At 40.4% G+C, this 21,884-nt stretch overlaps 2 protein-coding genes across 6 annotated transcripts in view; both read left to right on the forward strand.

Annotated features, from left to right (window-relative positions):
* Acyp1 (acylphosphatase 1) overlaps nucleotides 1-4,712 on the forward strand; it is a 16,663-nt gene extending 11,951 nt beyond the window's left edge. For both annotated transcript variants that reach the window (XM_008849721.2, XM_008849720.3), the window contains exon 3: nucleotides 3,673-4,712. In XM_008849721.2, coding sequence (XP_008847943.2) covers nucleotides 3,673-3,888 — 216 coding nt within the window. In that variant the 3' untranslated portion in view covers nucleotides 3,889-4,712. The remainder of the gene's footprint in view (nucleotides 1-3,672) is intronic.
* A 733-nt stretch (nucleotides 4,713-5,445) lies between these two features.
* Mlh3 (mutL homolog 3) overlaps nucleotides 5,446-21,884 on the forward strand; it is a 35,384-nt gene continuing 18,945 nt past the window's right edge. For 3 of the 4 annotated variants that reach the window (XM_008849725.3, XM_029554418.1, XM_017802375.2), the window contains exons 1-6: nucleotides 5,446-5,642; nucleotides 7,148-10,484; nucleotides 13,953-14,051; nucleotides 15,113-15,198; nucleotides 15,994-16,098; nucleotides 17,828-17,900. In XM_008849725.3, the coding sequence (XP_008847947.1) occupies nucleotides 7,217-10,484; nucleotides 13,953-14,051; nucleotides 15,113-15,198; nucleotides 15,994-16,098; nucleotides 17,828-17,900 (3,631 nt within the window). In that variant the 5' untranslated portion in view covers nucleotides 5,446-5,642; nucleotides 7,148-7,216. The remainder of the gene's footprint in view (nucleotides 5,643-7,147; nucleotides 10,485-13,952; nucleotides 14,052-15,112; nucleotides 15,199-15,993; nucleotides 16,099-17,827; nucleotides 17,901-21,884) is intronic. The other variant, XM_008849726.3, reaches the window with a different exon arrangement.

Genomic DNA, 21,884 nt, shown 5'->3' on the forward strand with positions numbered 1-21,884 from the left:
GACAAAAATCATCAGGAGACTATGTAAGCAGAAAATGTTTTTACTGCATTCATTTATTCATTCATTTCTGTGTATATGTATGTGGGCATGTATGTGTTGTGGCATGCGTGTGGAGATCACAGCACTAGTTGTAGGAGTCAGTTCTCCCCTTCTACCAAATAGGACCTGGGGATCAAACTCAGGCCATCAGACTTGGTGGCACATGCTTTGACCTGCTGAGCCTGCTCTCTGGCTCCAGAAAATGGTTTCTGAAATAGTTTTAGCTTTTTGGAATTTTCTTTGTAAGAAACAGATTATTTAGTCTGTTAACTTTTCCTGGGGAGACTTTAGCAAATGTCTGTTCACCCTAGATAGGACACCAAAAACAGTCCAAACAAATGATTCCATCCAAGTGTAGCTTGAACCAATGAGTTTAATTTTGATTACTACAGGAGCATGGGCAACTTACAGGCACTACACTCACACCACAAGCTCAACGTCCACACTTTATATATCTTCAGGGAGGATTGGGGCATCATAGGCCCAGCACAGTTGTCTCATGTGCTACCTGAAGAGCCGCTTTGTGAGCCCCCCTATGCACTACTTTGTGACCCTCCCTTCCTAAGGAAGGGATGTTAATGAACCTTATCTTGTGAGGGTCATGTGCCAGTCAGCACAGCTGCTATGATTTCAAGATGAAACAGAGGATAGAGTTCCACAACACTAACTTAAGATAGGTATTCAAATCTGAATAGGAATCAGCAACATTTAAGCTATCATTTAAAAAAATTTAGTGCACAATAGAATTTAGTGAACAAATAAAACTTGTTGGAAATTCCCATTCTCAAATGGGTCACAATTTGGAGTGTTTTGTTCCACAGGAGTTCAGGTAAAACACATTTCAAGTTATTTATTTGATTGATATAACCTGCTCAAAACTGCATGCTCATGCTAAAAGCTATTTACCATATATGGTAACTAAACAACTGGAGACAGCCAACTCCCCGAGGTTAGTTTGAAACACAAGGAGCAGTTCTTATACCTAGTTGGCTGGTTGTGGGGGTCTTCCTCAGAATCCATTCTCAGCATTCTTTTATGTTTTCTTCTTTGGCATTTAGGAAAGCATGCTATAGGTATCTCCTGTTTTTCTTCATTCCTTAATTTCCTCTATCTTTTAAAGTATTATTTGTTTGGTGGGAGTATTTTATTGTTCATTATGCAAACATGTCTTTGCTCTGAACATAACTGGTTTGATGGATGCTCCAGTTCCTCCTCAGACATTTTTCTGCTGTGTATAATGCTTGTTTTGGCATCCTCCAGCAATTTCCCACATTTACTAGGTTACTGCTCTGGCATTTGGACATGCAATCATGTTTGCTCCCTATTTTTCTTTTTTTTTCTTTTTTTTTCTTTCTGTAATCCAGCTCCTATTATAGATTGCTTTAACAATTAATGACTTATCCTAATTATATGGTTATATAGCAGTAAAATTATCTCCAATACATCACTGCCTTTCCTATATGCTCAGTTTTGCCATAGTTTAATAATGTAAGGAACCCTAAAAAGGGGGGAAAAACCCACTACAATAATTAGTTGGACTTCATAAGCTTGTTTAACTTTATTATTTTTATTTTATGTATATGAGTGTATTGCCTGCATGTTTATAAGTGCACCTGTGTCGTGCAATCCCTGCAGAGGTCAGAAGACAGTGTCCAGATCCCCTGGAACTGGAGTTACAGATAGTTGTTAGCCACCATGTGAGTGCTGTGACTCAAACCCAGGTCCTCTGCAAGAGCAGCCAGTACTCTTAACTGCTGAACCATCTTTCCAGCCCCTCAACTTTATTTTTAAAATTTATTTAACTTTTTTATGTGTATGAGTGTTTTGCCAGAAGGTAAATGCACCTGTATGTGCAATGCCCATGAAGGCCAGAAGGGGGCATCAGATCCCCTGGAAGTGGACAGTTGTTAGCTGCCATGTGGATGCTGGGAACCAAACGCAGGTCCTCTGCAAGAGTAGCCAGTGCTCTTAACTGTAGAGCCATCTCTCCAGCCCCCAAGCTTGTTCAGCTTTAAAGACATTGTGATTATTTATTAGAAAGAAGAAACGTTAGAAAAAGGAGTGGCAGGTTTGGAAAAGGAGCTGGCACAAAATAACCCTTCAGAAATGAGTTTTACTGGAATAGAGAACCTCATGACCATGGAGGGCATGGTCAAGCATTATGAGAGACAGTGTATCCGTACATACTATCAGAGACGTTGCAATAGAGCCTTAAATGGAAAGAGTTCAATCCCCAGCACCCACATGGTGGAAAAAGAGAACTGACTCCTGCAAGCTGTCCTGACCTCCATATCTGCACTGTGGCCTGTGGGCACTGCCACCTCCCACAAATAAATAAATGTAATTAGAAAGAAAAAAAAAACTAGAGAGGAGCTTAATTGAGAAAGAGATAGCCACCATAGATATCGGATGGGAGTTAGGGGGCTGCCCAGAGAAGAAAGAGCCTTCAAAGAAAGTCTCCCTCCTCACCCCAACAAAGGAAATTAGAATTTGTAAGTAAGTTATTCTAATGATTTAGTCTGGGATAGCCTATATGACAAGATGCATGGAGGAACTAGGTACTAGATAGGTCTCAGAGTTGCAGAGCGCATAGTGTGATTTCTTCAGGCTGCACCACCCAGTCTCTTAGAGAAACCAATGTTTTAAAGGGGTAGATCCATGATCTAATAAGAAAGTCAAGTGAAAAGCTGATGGTTGTCTAGCCTCATAAATACTTAAGTGTTCAAAGGCTGCTCACAGCTGCTTTCCCTCTCTACCAAGTATGACAGAATGTGGGCTTTGGGTACAATGTAAACATGTTAGGTTAGAGAGTTCCTCTACAGTAAAAACAATGGTGTGTTGTCCAGGAAATTGTGAAATACTTTGTAATGATCTTTAAAGATAGAGTGGACCCCAGTTCATCTGGATTTGTTTAGGTGTGGTCCTGGCCAAAGACAAGGGGAAAGATCAAATAACTTCACGCTTTTTCCATTTAACACACCCAGCAGACTCTTGATTATAGAAGGGAAAATGAGGGCTGCGGGTATAGCTTAGCACTACAGTGCTTGCCTGTCTAGCATGTACAAGGCTCTAGGTGGATCCCTAGTATTGAAAAAGAAACCCAACTAAAACTGAAAAACTAAGGGGGAGATTTCTTTGGCTTGGCATGATGATGCACATCTGTAATCCCAGCACTCAGGAGGCAGAGGCAGAAAGATTGCTGGAAGATCAAGGCCAGCCTCGCCTATGTTCTAGCCAGCCAAGACAACATAAGACTCTGTCTCAAAACAAAATAAAAAAGGGGTTTGGGAAGATGAACAAGCTACAAACCCTGTATTCTAAAACAGCTTTAGGAAACCATTCTAAAAGCATCTTTTTTTGAACTCAAATCTTTATACTCAGCCACATTTACTACTTGGTGAAAAATTGTAAAACGTTCCAGTGCACGGGTTTTGTAGAACAAAAGAAGGAAATGGAATCAAGTGGCCAACACTTGATATTAAAATCGCAACAAGATCCTCCTTACTGTCTTTCTGGTTTTGACTTTTCTGGACAATGTCAAATTAGTTTCAGTGGTTTGATTCTAGTCCAAGAGTCTGGCACAGATTATGGTATTTTGTGCAATTTCATTAGATCTCTCTTTTTCCCCCTCAGGCTGAGGGTAAAAAGCTAGGCTTGGTTGGCTGGGTCCAGAATACTAACCGGGGTACTGTGCAAGGACAACTACAAGGTCCCATCTCCAAGGTGCGCCACATGCAAGAATGGCTTGAGACACAAGGAAGTCCGAAGTCACACATTGACAGAGCCAGCTTCAACAACGAGAAAGCCATTGCAAAGCTCGATTATTCAGATTTCCAAATTGTGAAATAACAACCTAATTTTTAATTGTTCAAGAAAATCTCACTTTTTTATTGATATAGAATTATTCTGTGTTCGATATTAGAATTTGTCAAAAGTTATTTTAGAGGCAGGTATTTGAATGTTACTGTGTATTACATGTATGGTGGAATACAATTGTGTACAATTCTCAATAAAAATGTTAGAAACCTCTGTGTATACTGCTTTAAAAATCTTCACTGAACTTCCTTTTGGGCAAGATGAGGTAGTCAGTCAGTATTGTACCAGGAAGATTTTGAGGCAATTTAAAGCAGTTATTTTGAATCATTAAATTGTTTTCTTCAGTGGACTACACCATAAGAACAAGCACCACCAGTTCAGTTTGTTAGTTCAAATGATGCTTTGAAATAATTCTGTTTTTCTGGAACATCTACTATTATTCCTCGGATAAGAAATTCCCACAAAGTCATGTTTAGGGCTGAATTGTACTTTCCTTCTCCCATTTGTGTGCTGAAGTCCTAACCCACCTCTGAAAGTGACTATTCAGAAGGAAGGCCTTAAAGATGTAATCAAATGAGGCTGTTAGGGTGGGCCCAATCCAATCTGACTGGTGACCTTATACAAGGATGAAATCTGGACACAGGTGTGTGTGCATCAAGACGACGACGCCCCCCCCCCCCCCCCCCAATAAAAGACAGCCCAAGGAGAGGCCTCAGGAGAAATAAATCCGGGCTAACACTATCTCAGACTTCTTGTCCCAGAAATGAAAGTAAATTGTTGCTGCTTAGGACACCCAGCCTGTGGCACCTTGTCACGGAGGCCTAGCAAATAAGGCAGTAATCAGAGTTTTGCTTCATCAGCCCCAGAAATCTGATTTGATTAGTGATTAAATAAATATGCATTTACTGATTTTCAATTTTTTGTCCTAAGTTCCATATTTTAAAAAATTTTTATTTTTGTATGTGTATGAGTGTATTGCCTGTATGTATGTGTGTGCACCAGTGTCGTGCAATGCCGTGGATGTCAGAAGAGGGCTTCGGATTCCCCTGGAACTGGACTTAAGGATAGTTAGTAGCCGCCATGTGAGTGCTGTTGCCTAATAATTCCCCAAACAAATTCTCCCTGTGCTCTTAAGAGTTATGGTCTCTCGCAGGCCTGGTACCGCATGCCTTTAGTCCCAGCACGCCGGAGGCAGAGAAGCCATCCTGGTCTCTACATAGTGAGTTCCAGGCCAGCCTGGGCTACAGGGAGACCCTGTCTAAAAAAGACCAAGAAAGAAAAAGACTTGGTCATTGGTCTTATTTCTCAGCTCTGTAAAGCATTAATTCTAAGATGGAAGGCTCTGCATTTATTCTCTGAATGCCTATGATGTCAAGGACTCCCACCAGGATACAGCAGTAAACAAATCAAATCCCTGCCCTCATATAGTTTACAGTCTAGTGAGGAAAGGCTTACACAATTACGTCAAATAGATGGTGAACTAAGTATTAGTATATGCAAAGGGGAAGAGAATATGAAAAGGACAAAAATCAGTAAAAACAGTTTTTTACGCCACACCAAAAGGTACCAGGCTGGAGTGTAAACTGGAGGTAGCCCTCTAAAGAGATGCAGACAGCAAGGGTTCCCAGCCGGTGATACCCGGCGCCTGCGCACTACGACATCACGTGCCGAAGCGTGCTCGCGGGGTCTAAAAGCGCATGCTCCAGTCTCGTGCTCGCGGGCGCTCGGGCGCGCGTGACCAGGCTCCGAGGCTGTTGGTGTCTGAGAGTTGGTGAAGGAAATTCGAGGTGACTTGGGGGAAAGCACGTGACGAAAAGGATGGTCCCGGGAGCTCTTGTAACTCCAGAAGGGCAGTAGTGACGGCCGCGGGCCTGTCCGGAGGAGACCCGGGCGCCCGGGCCGGGCCGGAAGGAGGAACCGCGGGACGGGGCGTGGGGGCGGGGCCGCCTTGATGACTAGGCCTTAAGAAGACTGCAGTGAAAGCAGAATGCTTACATTCACCACCCCCCAAAAAACCAATTTGCTATGGTTTGCTAAGTTCATTATCTTACAAAGCACCTGAAGTTCTGATAGCTCCAGGTTTGTAAAACCAGCGCTACGACCCTAGAAGCTTTGTTGTTGTTGATGTTTTGCCTTTCTGAGACAGGGTCTCCCTGTAGTGGGGCTGGCCTGGAACTCACAGAGATCCGCCTGTCTGCCTCCGCCTACCAAGGGCTGGCATTAAAGGTGAGCGCCACCACACCAGGCATTATCGACCTTAGAATCTTACGATTTATTTGTAAGAAAACGAAAACTTGATTTGCAAGAAAACTTGAAATCAGGTTCAGAAAACCTCATACTATCATTATTGCCAAGGTAGGTTCTGTATAGAGTATCAATACAAACGAGTATCAACAAGGGTGGTCCCAAAACTACCAAAGCAATACCTGGCCATCAAATGGTAAAGAAATTATGTTTCTGGTTCTATTCCTTTATAGGCAAAGGAATTTTCCTGCCTTATCCTTTCCCATCCCAGCTTCCTTCCCCTGAGTAATCTTGATAATACCCATCTCTTAACACACGTCTCTCCTTGATATATTTTTTTTTAATATTTTTATTTTATGTGTATGCGTGTATTGCCTGCATGTAGGTAAGTGCACCGGTGTCGTGCAATGCTCGCGGAAGACAGAAGAGGCTGTCCTATCCCCTGGAAGTGGAGTATTACGGACAGTTGTTAGCTGCCATGTGGGTGCTGGGATTTGAACTCAGGTTTTCTGCAAGAATAGTCAGTGTTCTTAACTGCTGAGCTATCTCTCCAGCCCCGATGTTTTAACTTTTAATTTCATCCTTGTTTCACCTTCCTACTTACAGCATCTTAGCCCATCACTGTAAGTTTTTCTAAAACTCATGATTATTGTGCAATATATAAATGTTATGAAACTAACTTGGACTTTTTTTCATGAATAATTTCTAGCTAATGTTTCTTAGCTGAATTTAGTTTAGGCATCTGTTTTTGGTGAAGTGGTTAGAATTTCAAATACTGTCTTTATGGGTCAAAATCAAGTGTAATTATGATTTCACTTTAGGGCATTTGGGATTTAGAAAGGAGCAATGAAAATTATGAAATTGTAAATGTTTCTTTGGAATTTAAGTCCATTGCACCAGGCATAAGTTGTATGCTGTGCTTAGAAATCAAAAGTATACTTTTGTATCATATTTTGGTTTAGCATTTCATTTACCCCAACTACTTGAGAGAAGTGGGTAATGCTGTATAACTCTGAACTTTGATAGAGTATGTGTTTTCTTCCCATAGGTAATTATTTCCAGTTCCAGTGAGAGAAGGAAGCTAGTACCTGGTATTCTTACCACATTTCTACCTGCCATGATCAAGTGTTTGTCAGATGAAGTACAAGCCAAATTGCGATCTGGTTTGGCCATAAACTCCTTAGGACAGTGTGTTGAGGAACTTACCCTCAACAGTATTGATGCTGAAGCAAAATGTGTGGCCATCAGAGTGAATATGGAAACATTCCAAGTTCAAGTGATAGACAATGGATTTGGGATGGGAAGTGATGATATAGATAAGGTGGGAAATCGTTATTTCACTAGTAAATGCAACTCAGCACAGGACTTGGAGAACCTAAGGTTTTATGGTTTCCGAGGAGAGGCCTTGGCAAGTATTGCTGACATGGCCAGTGCAGTGGAAATTTCATCCAAGAAAAACAGGACAATGAAAACCTTTAAGAAAGTGTTTCAGAATGGAAAAGCCCTAAAAGCTTGCGAAGCTGATCTGACTCGACCAAGTGCGGGGACAACAATAACAGTCTATAACCTATTTTACCAGTTGCCTGTAAGGAGGAAAAGCATGGATCCTAGGCTGGAGTTTGAGAAGGTTAGACAGAGGATAGAAGCGCTCTCTCTCATGCACCCTTCCATTTCTTTCTCTTTGAGAAATGATGTTTCTGGTTCTATGGTTCTTCAGCTTCCTAAAACCAAAGACATATGTTCCCGATTTAGTCAAATTTATGGATTGGGCAAGTCTCAAAAGTTAAGGGACATATATTTTAAATATAAGGAGTTTGAGTTTAGTGGCTATATCAGCTCTGAAGCACACTACAGTAAGAATATGCAGTTTTTGTTTGTGAACAGAAGACTAGTTTTAAAGACAAAGTTGCATAAACTCATTGATTTTCTATTAAGAAAAGAAAGTATTATATGCAGGCCAAAGAATGGCTCTGCCAGTAGTAGGCAAATGAATTCAAGTCCTCGGCATCGGTCTACCCCAGAACTCCATGGGATATACGTAATCAATGTGCAGTGCCAATTCTGTGATTATGATGTGTGCCTGGAGCCAGCCAAAACTCTGATTGAGTTTCAGAACTGGGATACTCTCTTGGTTTGTATTCAGGAAGGAGTGAAAACATTTTTAAAGCAGGAAAACTTATTTGTGGAATTATCAGGTGAAGATATTAAGGAATTTAGTGAAGATAGTGATTTTCATTTATTTGGTGCTGCTCTTCAGAAGCATATATCCACTCATGAGAAGTGTGACCAGAGTTTCCAGGAAGCATGTAATAATATTTTGGATTCCTATGAAATGTTTAATTTGCAGTCAAAAGCTGTGAAAAGAAAATGTGGCATAAAAGATACAAATACCCAGAATTCTAGCAATTCAGAAGCTCTCAGAAAAAGGACAGATGGCCCATTTTTGTTCCCTTATGAATCGGATGGCCAAGACTGTAGTAAAGTGATAGAGTCATCTTTACACAGTAAAGACAGTGCTTGCTTGGAATCTAGGATGCTGGAAGAGGAGATAGTTGAAGCATCACAATCTGGAGAAAATGAGAAACACAAAGCCTCTTGCTTAGAACATAAGTCTTCAGAAAGTCCATGTGGAACCAGTCCAACAATGGTTTCAAGCCCTGTTCAGACACATCATCTCTTTGAGGAGAGTGAGGAAGATCTTGAAATACAGAAAATAAGTACTGCTGTTAATGTCATGGCTGCCAACATCCCCCAGAATAGAGGAATTATAAATCAACTAGAGAAAGCTAAAGATGCTACTGAAGTGGGATGCCAACCTCTGCCTTTTGTGTTGAAAGCACATTGTACTCAGAAAGAGAAGGGAAAGAAAAAAGAGCCTAGTAATTGTGGCAGAGTAAATGTTTTTAGTTATGGACAAGTTAAATTATGCTCCACTGGCTTTATAACTCACATGGTACAAAATGAGCACACTAAATCAACTGAAACAGAACATCCATTTAAAAACTATGTTCGACCTGGTCCTGTAAGTGCCCAAGAAACATTTGGAAATAGAGCACACCATGCAATTGAGGCTCCAGACAACGAAAATTTAACCAGCATTTTAAATAAAGAATCTGCTCAGCTGCCCAACAAAAAGTTTTGCAGAATAAATACAAATTATGGGATTGAGAACAAACCAATAGCAACTGATAAGAATTTTGCTCTTTTTCAGGAAAGTGGTAAAGAATCATACACAGATTTTTTTTTACCTGATACATACTCTTACCCATGGTGTAGCTATGTTTCAAATGGTAGTAAAAAAACAGATAAGGTGATTGGTTCCTCCAAACACATAGTCCACAGGAAGCTAAGCTTGAATTCACAACTAGGATCTTTAGAAAAGTTTAAGAGGCAATATGGGAAAATTAAACATCCTGTAGCTAGAGAAGAGGAAAATGATACTGAAGTCAGGACTTGTCTCAGTCCTCGAGTTGAACCTGACATTTTACTGAAAGACAAGAGCTACTTAGATATGTCTGATGTGTGTAAAATCAATGCTACGAAGCACGGTGATCCAAATGACACTTGCCAACCAGTACGTCCTATCCTGTGCTCAGAGATATTTACATTTTCTGAAGAAGATTGTTTAGAACAACAAATGCCTTGTTTGAGAAAAAGGCCTATCACTCTAGCAGAGTTAGCTCACTGTAACAGAAACCCTTCAGCTGTCGAGAAGTCCCCTGAATCCCTGGCTTCTAAATTATCCAGATTGAAAGGTTCTGAAAAAGAGACTCAGACAGTGGAGATAACAAGTCATATGAATGACCTTCCAAACTCAGATTCCAGTAGGAAAGACAGCAACCCATGCAGTAGACTAAACTTGGATTTTTGTGAGTTATTTCAAAATGAGCATGAAAAAACAGAGAGTGATGTGCTTCTGATACCAGATTCTGTCACCCAGGACAATTCCTTCAATAAAAACAGTGCAGTATGTTCTGACACTATAATGGATAACACCGAGAAGCCAGAAACTCCTTTGCTCTTACCCTCTAATGATTCTAAAATCAGTAAAGATTCAGGTGTTCTTATCAGAGATTCAGAGCAACACATGGGAAGTCCTGACCCTCCCAGTAGAATGGTAACGAGTAGGATAGATGATACCACCGCCAGCCAAAGTGGAATTTGTTCCCAGAGAGAGGACTCTAAAGCAAGGTCTTGTTCAGAGGATGAAGAATCAAATACATACTCTTTGGATTGGCAGCAGCATTTTGATGCAACCCTGGGAAGAATGGTTTACATCAACAGAATGACTGGACTTAGCACATTCATTACTCCTACTAAAGACGTTCAAACTGCTTGCACTAAAGACCTGACGACTGTGGCTGTGGATGTCGTACTTGGGAATGGTGAGTATATAGTAGTCACTGGCTTGAAATGCTTTTGGAGAAGAGAGCCATGATCAAAGAACAAGGTAATCACTGTTCCCACAGATGATCTCAACAGACAGCATTGGAAGGCTAGGGGTTTTGTTTTTGTTTTATTTAGGGTTTTTTTGTTTTTGGGGTTTTTTTGGTGAGGGAGTGTTGAGTCAGTGTCTTGATAGGTAGCCCAGGCTAGCCTCTGACCTCCAACTCTCTTTGTAGCCCATATTAGTCTTGAACTCATGGTAGCCCTACTTCCAAATGCTGGAATGACAAGTGTGTACCGCCACACCCAACTCCCAAAGGTTGATTCTAAAACCTATACTGTGTTTTCTCTTTTTTATTTTTTTGTTAGTTTTTTGAGACAAGGTCTCACTATGTAGTCCCAGCTGGCCTGGAGCTCACTATATATACCAGGCTGGCCTCGCTCTCACAGAGATCCCGCTTTCTCTGCCTCCTGAGTGCTGAGATTAAAAGTGTATCCCACCATACCTGGCAAAATCTATGCTGTGTTTTAAGACATATCAAGATTCTATAGGTCCAACAATATTTAAGTAAAAAAAAAAAATACGGCAAAGACTGATACAGGATATAAATGTATCTACATGTGTCTATAATGTATATATGTATAAGAGGGAGAAATCCCATTTTAGTGAAATGGTACTATTGAGACGATCCACAGTACTTACCTAACTTTATTTTTCCTTTCTTTCCCAAACGTATGTTTACCCTAGAAATTTGTCTTTAAATACATGAAAGCTTCTCTCTGTGGCTCCCAGCCCAATGGCTAGAATGAGTCTATAGTTTTCCAATAAAATCTATAGGTCAGTATAGTAGTATTCTATGAACTTTTTTGCTTCTGGAAAGTAGGATTTGACTGTACATGCCAAGCCGGTATTTTCATAATTATAGTTTTTTAATGTAATTTATTATCATGTATATAGTAATCCACTTGTGTTTCTGATAGAAGAACCTGATGATAATGTAGTTTTTAGATCATACCACAAAGCTACATCAGAGCCTGAACTAGGACTCTGAGTTCTCAGGTCTCAGGAAACATTAAAAGTGACATTGTTTTGGCAGTGTGTTGAGAGCCAGATGTTGGGTGAGGGCAAAGCTGACTCCCATCTGGCTATAATCTTGGCTTTCACTAGGAGTATAAACATTAAACATGCATCCATGTTAAAAGTCTTGAATGCTATAAAAGAATATAAATTGTATGAATATAATTGCAAATTATTTATCCTGGGATGAATATTTCTAGCTGAAGTTTCTGAATTACGTAAGGTTAAATAAATCCTCAGTATTTTTCAGTTTTTTTCCTGTGGAAAAAAATTACTATCATAACTTCCAAAGCATTTGATAGGAGAAAACCCTTTTCCAGTACTGCTCTTGAGACTATCAAGTTGCTCATAAGACATCTCTATGCCTAGGTCATTTTATGTCCTGGTCTGTACTGAATGCTTAGCAGAGGTACATCTTAGGCACCGGCACCTCATCTTCCTGAAATGTAACTGATTCTGATACGGTGCCAAAAAATAACTGGATTACATTCAACTGTGGGATAATTGTTGCCAAAAACAAAGGGGGAAATCTTAGCTTCCATACTCAACATAAACATGCTTCTGTTAAATAAAAATCTAGATGTTTAAAATACTCCAACCCACTTAACTGTCTGGATTGGCATATCTTTAGTGAACTTTTGAAGGCCATGTTTAACTCAAGTTCCAAATGAAAAATATTTTTAGAATAGAAAGAAGTTCATCGAAAAGATGGCTTCTCACACCCTCCTTTCACATGGAGTGCTAATTACCTGTCTGGAAATGGCTCTGTGCAGCAGGACATTAGGACATGGTTGAACCACACGTGAAAATGTAAACATGTAATAAATGACAATGAGATGTTAAGGCTCCTGTAATCTTAGCACGTAGGAGGTGGAGGCCGGAAGCTCTGGAGTCAAGGTCATCTGAAGCTAATAGCGAAGCCAGCTGTCTACATGAAACCCTGTCTTTTAAAAACCCAACTTTTATTGTAGAAAGGTAAATTTAAATAGTAATGTCATGTCCCCAAGCCATGGAAGTTTTTTCTTTAAAAATATCTTTTCTTTCCCCCAGTGCCGGGTCTTAATGCATGTTAACTAAACGTTTTACCGCTGAGCTACATCTCCAGTTCAGTCTTTTCTGAGTTATACAACTTCATCTCATACTTTAAATCTTTGCTAATCTCTTGGTTTAGTTTTTGTCAGACAGATTTACTGTTTTGAAATAATAGCTTCATTATGTTTTGCCCCTATTTAAGACTGTTGAGTGTTGCTTCTAGAACTCAAGTCTGATCATCTTTCAGAAAGATGGTTAGAATTTAGGCCCCATCTTCCCATGCTTTTGGAGTTTGAACAGAGTACTTTCTCATTCCTTCCCCTTTCATGTATTCATTTTACATTTGTTGATTGTTGTTCTAGTTTCTCAATTGCTGTGACAAAATACTCTGACCAACTTGGGGAGGAAAGGGTTTATTTTATCTTACATCTCCCAGGTTGCAGTTCATCAGGGAGCCCCGGGTAGGAATTCAGGGCAGGAACCTGGAGGCGAGAACCGGAGCACAGGCCGTGGAGGAATGCTGCTTACTGGCTTGCTCCCCTGGCCCCTGCCTAGCTTGCTTTCTTACGCAATACAGGCCCACCAGCCCAGGGGTGGCATCACCCACAGTGGGCTGGGCCCTCCCACATCACTCAACAATCAAGAAGATGCCCCACAGACAAGGTCACAGGCCAGTCCTATGAAGGCAATTCCCCAATTGAGGCTCCCTCAACCCAGGTATGTCAAGTTGACACTAAAGCTATCCAGCACAACTTGTCACACTGTAGCAGGCGCTGTCACATTTTAAGTTAACTGTTTTCAACATTTCAGTCTATTAGAGACAGCTGTGTAGCTATACTTACCCGCTATGATGAAATAAATGTTGTAATGGAGACCTGTATTGGGGATAAGAAGCACATAATTTGGGAATTTGTTAAGGCTGCACCAAGTTGTGGGTGGTCATTAAGTACTGCTGTATGTCTAAGTCTAACATAAAGCTTTTCTAGGTAACTACACATTGTAGGATATTAGCATAGCCTTTATCTGCTAGATTTCAGTAGCACATTTACCCAAGATGTGACAAGGAAAAAAATGTCTCGAGCTGTCGCCAACCCTCCCCCCAACACTTCCTCCCTTCTACCATCGAGAATCATGGTGACCCAGGTCTTCACTCTTATCTGGTGTAGATGGATAATGAGACAAATTATTAATATAAATAACCAAGTATTAATTTCATTAAAGAACTTTTGACTCTATATCTAGTGTTTAGTAATCTGCCATATGTCTTCATTTAGCTGGTGGACAAAGATTTTATGTAATTTTTAATTTTTTTTTTGTATGTTGAGTTCAATTTTCTAGGTTTTTCCTTTTTGTTTAGGGTTTCAGTACAGATGTCATCCTTTTAGAAGCGACCTTGTTCTTCCTTTCCTTCCAAGAGCTCGGGAAGAGAGGACGATGCTGAGACAGAATAACAGAGGTGGGCAATAACTGAGGTTGTGGAGACACCTAGTATACACCGTTCCCCTTCTGCAGAAAGTAAAACAGGACTGCATTATGAAGCGTGATCGGTGCCAGCTGTGCCTTAGGAACAGGAACTCCCCACAGCCCTATTCAACAGCAGAACCAAGTAATTCAGTGCATGCATTTAGATCAGAAATTACTTTTCCAGACTTGAGGTCAGTACTGGGTGATTTTGCATAACTGTGGTGTCTTATGATTAGAGAAGTGTTTCTTAGTTTTCAAGATCAAAGTTCTCCATATTACAATAGTTTGATCTTATAAAACTCTTTGAAAAAAGTTAGAGATATCCATTATTTTTCATCCTTAAAGAATATTTTTACCTCAAGGCAGCAAGAAAAATTTTGAACTATAGTTTCTTCCAGACACATATTCTGAATTCTAAACAATTTGGAGCAAACTTATAATGTTAGAAGCAATATAGTCATAACACTAGTTTACAAAGTAACAACCAGTGACTGTCCTAGATTGCTTTTTGTTGCTGTGATGAAACACTGACCAAAAGCAATTTGGAACAGAAAGGGTTTATTTCATCTTACACTTCCAAGACACAGTCCATCTTTGTGGAAACCAAGCAGGTACTCAAGGTAGGAACCTGGAGGTAGGAACTAAATAAAGCAGAGACTGTGGAGGCAGTTGCTTACAGGCTTGCTTCCGCTTGCTTCGTCTTTTTCCCAGTTGTCTCTAGTTTGTGTCAAATCGACAAAAACTAACCGGTACAGTGGCACACACCTTTGATTCCAGCACTGGGGAGGCAGAGGATTTCTGTGACACAGGTCAAGGCCTGCCTGGTCTATATAGTGAGTTCCAGGCTAGTCAAGGCTACAGTGAGACCCTGACTCAAAAAAAAAAAAAGGTAACATCAAAAACAATTAGAGATATAGTACAACAAACTAACAAGCTGTGAACATTTGTAGAATGTAGGAACATGTCTAATCTTTGGTCTTGAGACTACAGTCAGATAGGAGAAGATACTCTTTCCCTGGAGTTCTTACTGCCAACTGTGCCTCTTTGTCCTAGATGCTGTGGGTGCTGCTGTTGGTAGTCAGTCACTTCAGTCTTTGTTTTCAGAATGGGACAATCCAGTATTTGCCCGTTACCCAGAGGTAGGTCTGCAGTACTTCGTACTTTTTTTTTTTCCTGTCATTATAAAATTTGAACTTAATTTCACCTGGGTATGGGCATATATGAGTATATGAATTTGTAATTATGAGTGGAAGCTAGGCATGTTTCCAGATAATTTCCTTGGAAATTGGTTTTTAATGTAGAGAGGAAGAACCAGCATTTTGGAAGGTCAGGAATTTGGGATTTAACACATTTACTCAGTATGTGAACAGTGAATGCATTTACCCTCACAGGGTTGTGATAAGTGTTATCATTAGATAAAGTAGTGATTCTTCTGCTGGAGCAGCTCTGTGGGTCCTGGGTACATGTTCTCTCTCTGGTGTGTTGTCACAGCATATACTGTGTGTGTTAATGAGGGTGGGTAATAGACCAGGACTTGACTACTGATTCTTCACTTATAATGCCTTGAAGGACTTGATCATGGAACACAGACAATTTGTTGTGAAATAATATTGTTGTTTGTCAGTAATTTTGTGTTTATAAACAAAACTTTTTAATTAAGATAAAATTATTCTTAGAGCCTTTTGAACCTATAAGTTTCCTAAATTTATCTTACCTTTAGTAGGTTATATGAAAATGTTTGCTTAATTTTGTTTTTTTCAGTGCTGGGACTTGAAACTAGAGTCTCACACATGCTAGGCAAGCTCGCTATACCACTGAACTATATTCTAAGCCCTGAAAAATAAATATTTTTAAAGGACTTTGAAATCCGTGTAAAACAGTTCTACAGACATAAGGATTAGAATTTCAGTGATGGTTTTGATGGGTCTTTCTAGGTTGCTGTTGATGTCAGCAGTGGCCAGGCGGAGAGCTTAGCAGTGAAAATTCACAACATACTATATCCCTATCGTTTCACCAAAGACATGATTCATTCAGTGCAGGTAAAACCAACTTTTAAATCTATGTGATGCCCAAGCTAAACTCACTTTTTTTTTTTTTCGGTCTTTTTGAGACAGGGTCTCTCTGTAGCCCCAGCTGTCCTGGAACTCACTATATAGACCAGGCTGGCCTGGAACTCACAGAGATCCGCCCGCCTCTGCCTCCTGAGTGCTGGGATTAAAGGTGTGCACCACCACGCCTGGCTATTTTTTATTTATTATTTTTCTTTTCTGTGTATGGGTGTATTGTCTGCATGTAGGTAAGTGCACCCATGTCGTGCAATGCCCTTGGAGGTCAGAAGAGGCTGTTGGATCCCCTGGGACTGAAGTTACAGACAGTTGTTAGCTGCCATGTGGGTGCTGGGATTCGAACCTGGGTCTTCTGCAAGAACAACCAGTGTTCTTAACCTCTGAGCCATCTCTTCAGCCCCTTCATTTATTTATTTTTTTTATTGTATGTGTTTGAGTGTATTGCCTACATGTATGTAAGTGCACCGGTGTTGTGCACTCCCTGTTTAGGTCACCAGACAGCATCGGATCCCCTGGAACTGGAGTTACAGACAGTTGTTAGACAGCTTGTGCGTTCTGGGAACTGAACCTGAGTCCTCTAGAAGAGCAGCCAGTGGTCTTAATCGCAGAGCCATCTTTCCAGCCCCAGAGCACTTTTTTTTTTTTTTTTTTTTTTTTTTTTTTTTTTTTTGGTCTTTTTGAGACAGGGTCTCCTTGTAGCCCCAGCTGTCCTGGAACTCACCATGTAGACCAGGCTGGCCTTGATCTCACAGAGATCTGCTTGCCTCTGCCTCCTGAGTGCTGGGATTAAAGGCATGCGCCACCATGCCCGGCTATGTTTTTTGTTTTTAATCTTATTGGAACCTTGAACTTCTTTTTGAGACAAGGTCTCCAGATAGCCACAGCTGCCCAGGAACTCTATGTAGACCAGGCTGGCCTTGATCTCACAGAGATCTGCTTGCCTCTGCCTCCTGAGTGCTAGGGTTAAAGGCATTTGCCACCACTCCAGGTGGAGCCTTTAACTTTTATTGTCAGAAGAAAAGCAAGAGACTAGTTGTCATTGCAAAGAAAGAATGTCCTTAATAGTGTGAGCAGATTTGGAGGAAGATAAATTATGAATTCAATTTATAATACTGAGATTTGTTAACATTTCTGCAGAGGATTATATTTGGACTTTACATTTTACAACAACGTAACAAATACTAACAAATCATTTATAAAACAACATTGTCCCTAACTGTAAAAATACTCTTTTTTTTTCAAATAACCCTCTATTGTGTGGGGCTATAAAGGCTTAAGAACCCACTGTTGAGGAGTGCATTAACAAAGGGACCTACATAGCGAGTTCCAGGCCAGCCTACATAATGAGACCTTGTCTCAAAAAAAAAGGGAGTCATGCTGCTCCAAAGTCTTGATATTTCTGTCTTAGCTGCCATGATCTGTCATCTGCTGTGCTCCCTTTCCTGTCCTCCTTCCACCCCACTTGCGCACCCTCTGCTTCCCTAGGAACTCTCTTGTATTCAGCAGGACCTTTATTTTATTACATTTCTTGGGAGGAGGCATACATATGGAGGTCAGAAGATAGCTTGCAGGATTCAGTTCTCTCCACTAAGGATCACACTCAGGTTGTCAGGCTTGCTCAAGCACCTTTACCTCTTTCTATGCAGATAAGCCTTTGCTAATTTTTATTTAGTGTTGCATTATTTATCTGAATAAATAACAGGTTCTCCAGCAAGTGGATAACAAGTTTATTGCCTGTTTAATGAGCACTAAGACGGAAGAGAAAGGCAAAGCAGGTAAGCATGGAGTTTAGCTTTGATAAGTCATCTAGTGCTATGATAATTACGTTTTTAAGTACTTTTGGGATACAGTGTAATTTCAATGACTTAGATTAAGAAAAAGTGACATAAATTAAAACCATTATGAAGGGGCTGGAGAGATGGCTCAGTGGCTAAGAGGGAATGAAAATGAGGGTCAACAAAGTGAGAATTTCATCTTTTTACTCTTTAAATATTTTACTTTGTTGACTTTTTAAGTTTTGTGTATGCATGTGTGTCCACAAGTGTGTACATGTGTGCAAGTATGCTTGACTATCATACACTGCGGTTACAGGTGAAGGCCACTAGATGTAGATTTTTACATGGGTGCTAGAGATCCAAACTCACCATCTCATGCTTGCATAGCAAGTACTTTACCCACTGAGCCATCTCCCCAATCCCATTTTATTTTAGTTTGCTGTTGTTTTTATGCCTATATGTGTGTGCATAAGTGTGTGTACATATGTATGGAGTTCAGAAGACACTCTTGGGAGTCATCTTCAGAATACCATCTACCTCCTTTGAGACAGGATCTTTCATTGGCCTGGAGCTCACCACTGAGGCTACAGCAACTGGCCAGTGAGTCCCAGGGATTCTCCTGTCTCTACCACCCCAGCTCTGAGATTACAATCATGTACCACTATGCTGGACATGTTACATGAGTTCTGGGGATCAGACTCAGGTCTTTGTGCTTACAAGGCAAGTGCTTTACCAGCTGAACTCCCCACCAGTCCCTTTTATAATGTTTTTATATTTTTCTTCTATAGTAACAGGAAGTTTATGTGATGAACCCTGCTAAGTTTATCAGGAGTTATAATCAGTTAGTGGCCTGCTTTAATGAAACAGTAATAGTTTTTATGTAACATTAAATCATTCAACAAATTCTGTTTGAGTGCCTATTGTATGCCAGGAGCTGTACCAGGCCCCAGAGATAGAATGATAGATAAAAATAGATATGCTGGAAAAACAGGTAATCATACCAACACAAAAAAATTTTTTAATATTTTTTTATGTATGAGTGTATTGCCTGCATGTGTGTAAGTGCACCCTATGTGTTCAGTGCCCACAGAGGCCAGAAGAGGGCGATGGATCCCCTGGAACTGGAGTTACAGGTGGTTGTTAGCTGCCATGTGGGTCCTAGGAACCAAACCCAGGTCCTCTGCAAGAGCAGCTGGTGCTCTTAAACACTGAACCATCTCTTTAGCCGCCAGCACATAAACTTTTAACTGTAACTTGTACAGAGAAGTAGAAGGTACTCTAGTAACTGATGTTAGATTTAATCTTGTCAGGAGGTCAGCAAAAGGTTCTTGGTAAAATGAGTTCTGAAGTATGAGTATGTCAAATAAGACAGCGAGTAAGTGACTTGTAATGTCCTCCTTCATCAGGTGGCAGCAGGACAGTAAAGCTGGAGATAAAGCTGGGAAGAACTAAGAGCCAGATCTTAAATTTCACTTACAGGTTTTGCTTTGTCCCAACACTAACTCAAAACAATCAAAAGCTTTCTGTTTTTCATTGGTACTTTTTTTTTTTTCTTTTTTTCTTTTTCTGTTTTTGGACTGGCAAATATCACATCATGTTGCGTTTTATTATTATTATTATTATTGAAACAGGGTCTTATTATGGACTGTGAGTTGGGATGAGTTCCAGGCCAGCCTTTGTAGGCCTGGTCACTTGTGTAGACCAGGCTGGCCTCACAGAGAGCTGCCTGCCTCTGCCTTTAGAGTGCTGGGATTAAAGGCTTACACCACCATGCCCAGCCTTTCATGTTGCATTTTAAAAGAACTGTGATAGTTACAGTATAGAGAATGCACTGTGAGTTGGGATGAGTTCCAGGAACTCCAGAGAGGCTCTTAGGAACGTATTGTATTATCTACGAAATGATGGCTAGCTAGGACCTTGGCAGCCTAGGGAAAAGTGAAAGCATTGGAACTGGGTGTGGTCTCATATGCATACAATCCCAGTACTGAAAGAGGCAGGGCTTCTGTGTCAGACCTTATCTCTAATAAACAAACAAACAGAAAAGGGTGAATGCATTAGGAAAACACTTAGGAGATATACACAGGGCTTGGTAGTGAATTGGTATGAAGGAGGTGTAATAAACATTGACTCCTAGTTTTCTGATTTCCAAGGCCAAGTGGATGATGTTGCAAGACCAGATTAGAGGTGGGGAAGGCTGGGAGGATAAAAGTCATGAGCTTAATCTAAACTCTCTTTGAAATGTTCAAGAAGAGATGGCAAGAATGTGTTTGGATAGTACAGGTATGGACTAGAGTGTTCTGACCTGGTGATATAAATTTGAGTTGTCAGCATGAAGTTAGTTATTGACGGTGTAAATTTTATCACCTAGAAATGTGAAGAGTGGAAAAAAAGGCCCTAAATCTAGAATAATTCTAACATTTAACAGCTGAGGAGAAAAGGAAACTGAAAAGGAAACCTAGAGAAGGGCAGAAATGAAGACGGCTGTGCCGCAGAACCAGACCTTCATAGCAGATGCTGCTGAGCCGCTGAGTGAGGAAGGCTGCTTAGTAAGGGAAGGCTGCTCAATTTTGTGACAGTGGAGACTTTAGCAAGTGAGAGCTGTTTGAGAGAAGAAATGGGGCAGATGTTGATGGTGCTCATGGGGAAAGACTCAGAAATCCAAGACATGGAAGGGAACAACTGGAGGAGAGTAAGAGACAGCTTTCTTTTAATGAGAGAATCTTGACTGCAATTATAGTTGTCTGCCTTCTTCTGTGGTTTCCCTTCCCTCAGTTTGTTACCCACAGTCAACCAAGGGCAGAAAATACTGTGTGGAAAATTCTAGAAATAAGCAATTTATAAGTTTTAGATTTCACACTATTCTGAGTATTATGATGAAACCTCACTGTGTTCCACCCAGGCTGTGAATTGTGAATTATTCCTTTGCCCAGTATATCCACGCTGTGTACACTACCTATGTGTTAGTAGCTGTTTTTGTTTGTTTCTCTTAGGTTTGTTTGGTTTTTTTTTTTTTTTTGGTCTTTTTGAGACATGGTCTCTCTGTAGCCCCAGCTGGCTGCCTTTGAAGAGATGTTTGAAGTGCAGAGATCTAGAAGGCTGAGTGGTAGAGAACCTGAGTGGCAATGGAAAGTGCTGTGCAGCTCTGTATTTCAAAATATGTTCTGTCAGAATGATCATGAATATGAGACTAGTGGTCTGATTCCCAGTTTTACTATTTTTAGAAAGTTAATTTTTTTTTCTGAATTTTAAAATTATTTGTATGTGTACGTGTGTATATGTGTATATGCATGCAAGTGCTACTGCCTGCATGTGGAGGTCAGAGGACAACTTATGGGAGTCAGTTCTCTCCACTGTGTGGGTCCTTGGAATTGAACTCAGGTCATCAGGCGTGGAACATGTGCTTTTTTCTGCTAAGCCCTCTCTCTGACCTTGAAGTTTTGATTACTTGGAATTCGTTGCTTAACTATTTTAAAAACTATCTTATTTAATATTTTTATTTTATGTGTATTGAGTGTATTGCTTGCATGTGTGTAAGTGTACCCATGTGGTGTATTACCTGCCAAGGTCAGAAGAGGGTGTCAGATCCCCTGGAACTGGAGTTACAGACAGTTGTTAGCTGCCATGTGGGTGCTGGGAATCAAACCCAGGTCCTCTGTAAGAGCAGCCAGTGCTCTTAGCCGCTGAGCCATCTCTCCAGCCCCCTCTGATATTTTTGAGATACCAAAATCTCAAGAGAAGTTTAAGTACAAAATCTGTATCTTCAAAGAAACAAAAGGGACTAATACTTAAACTTCTCTTGAGATTTTATATTATTATAATGAGATTAGTTAGATTCTTCCAAAGAATATATTTAGAATTCCTCTCTGAAAAGAAAACAAAATACAAGATACTCTTAGGGCTGAGGATATAGCTCATTTGGTAGAGGGCTTGCCTAGAATGAATTAAGCTCTAGGTTCAATCTCTAGCCAGCACTGCATAAAACTG

Source organism: Nannospalax galili, unplaced genomic scaffold (genome assembly GCF_000622305.1).
Source record: "Nannospalax galili isolate Female #2095 unplaced genomic scaffold, S.galili_v1.0 scaffold24, whole genome shotgun sequence".
Lineage (NCBI taxonomy): Eukaryota > Metazoa > Chordata > Mammalia > Rodentia > Spalacidae > Nannospalax > Nannospalax galili.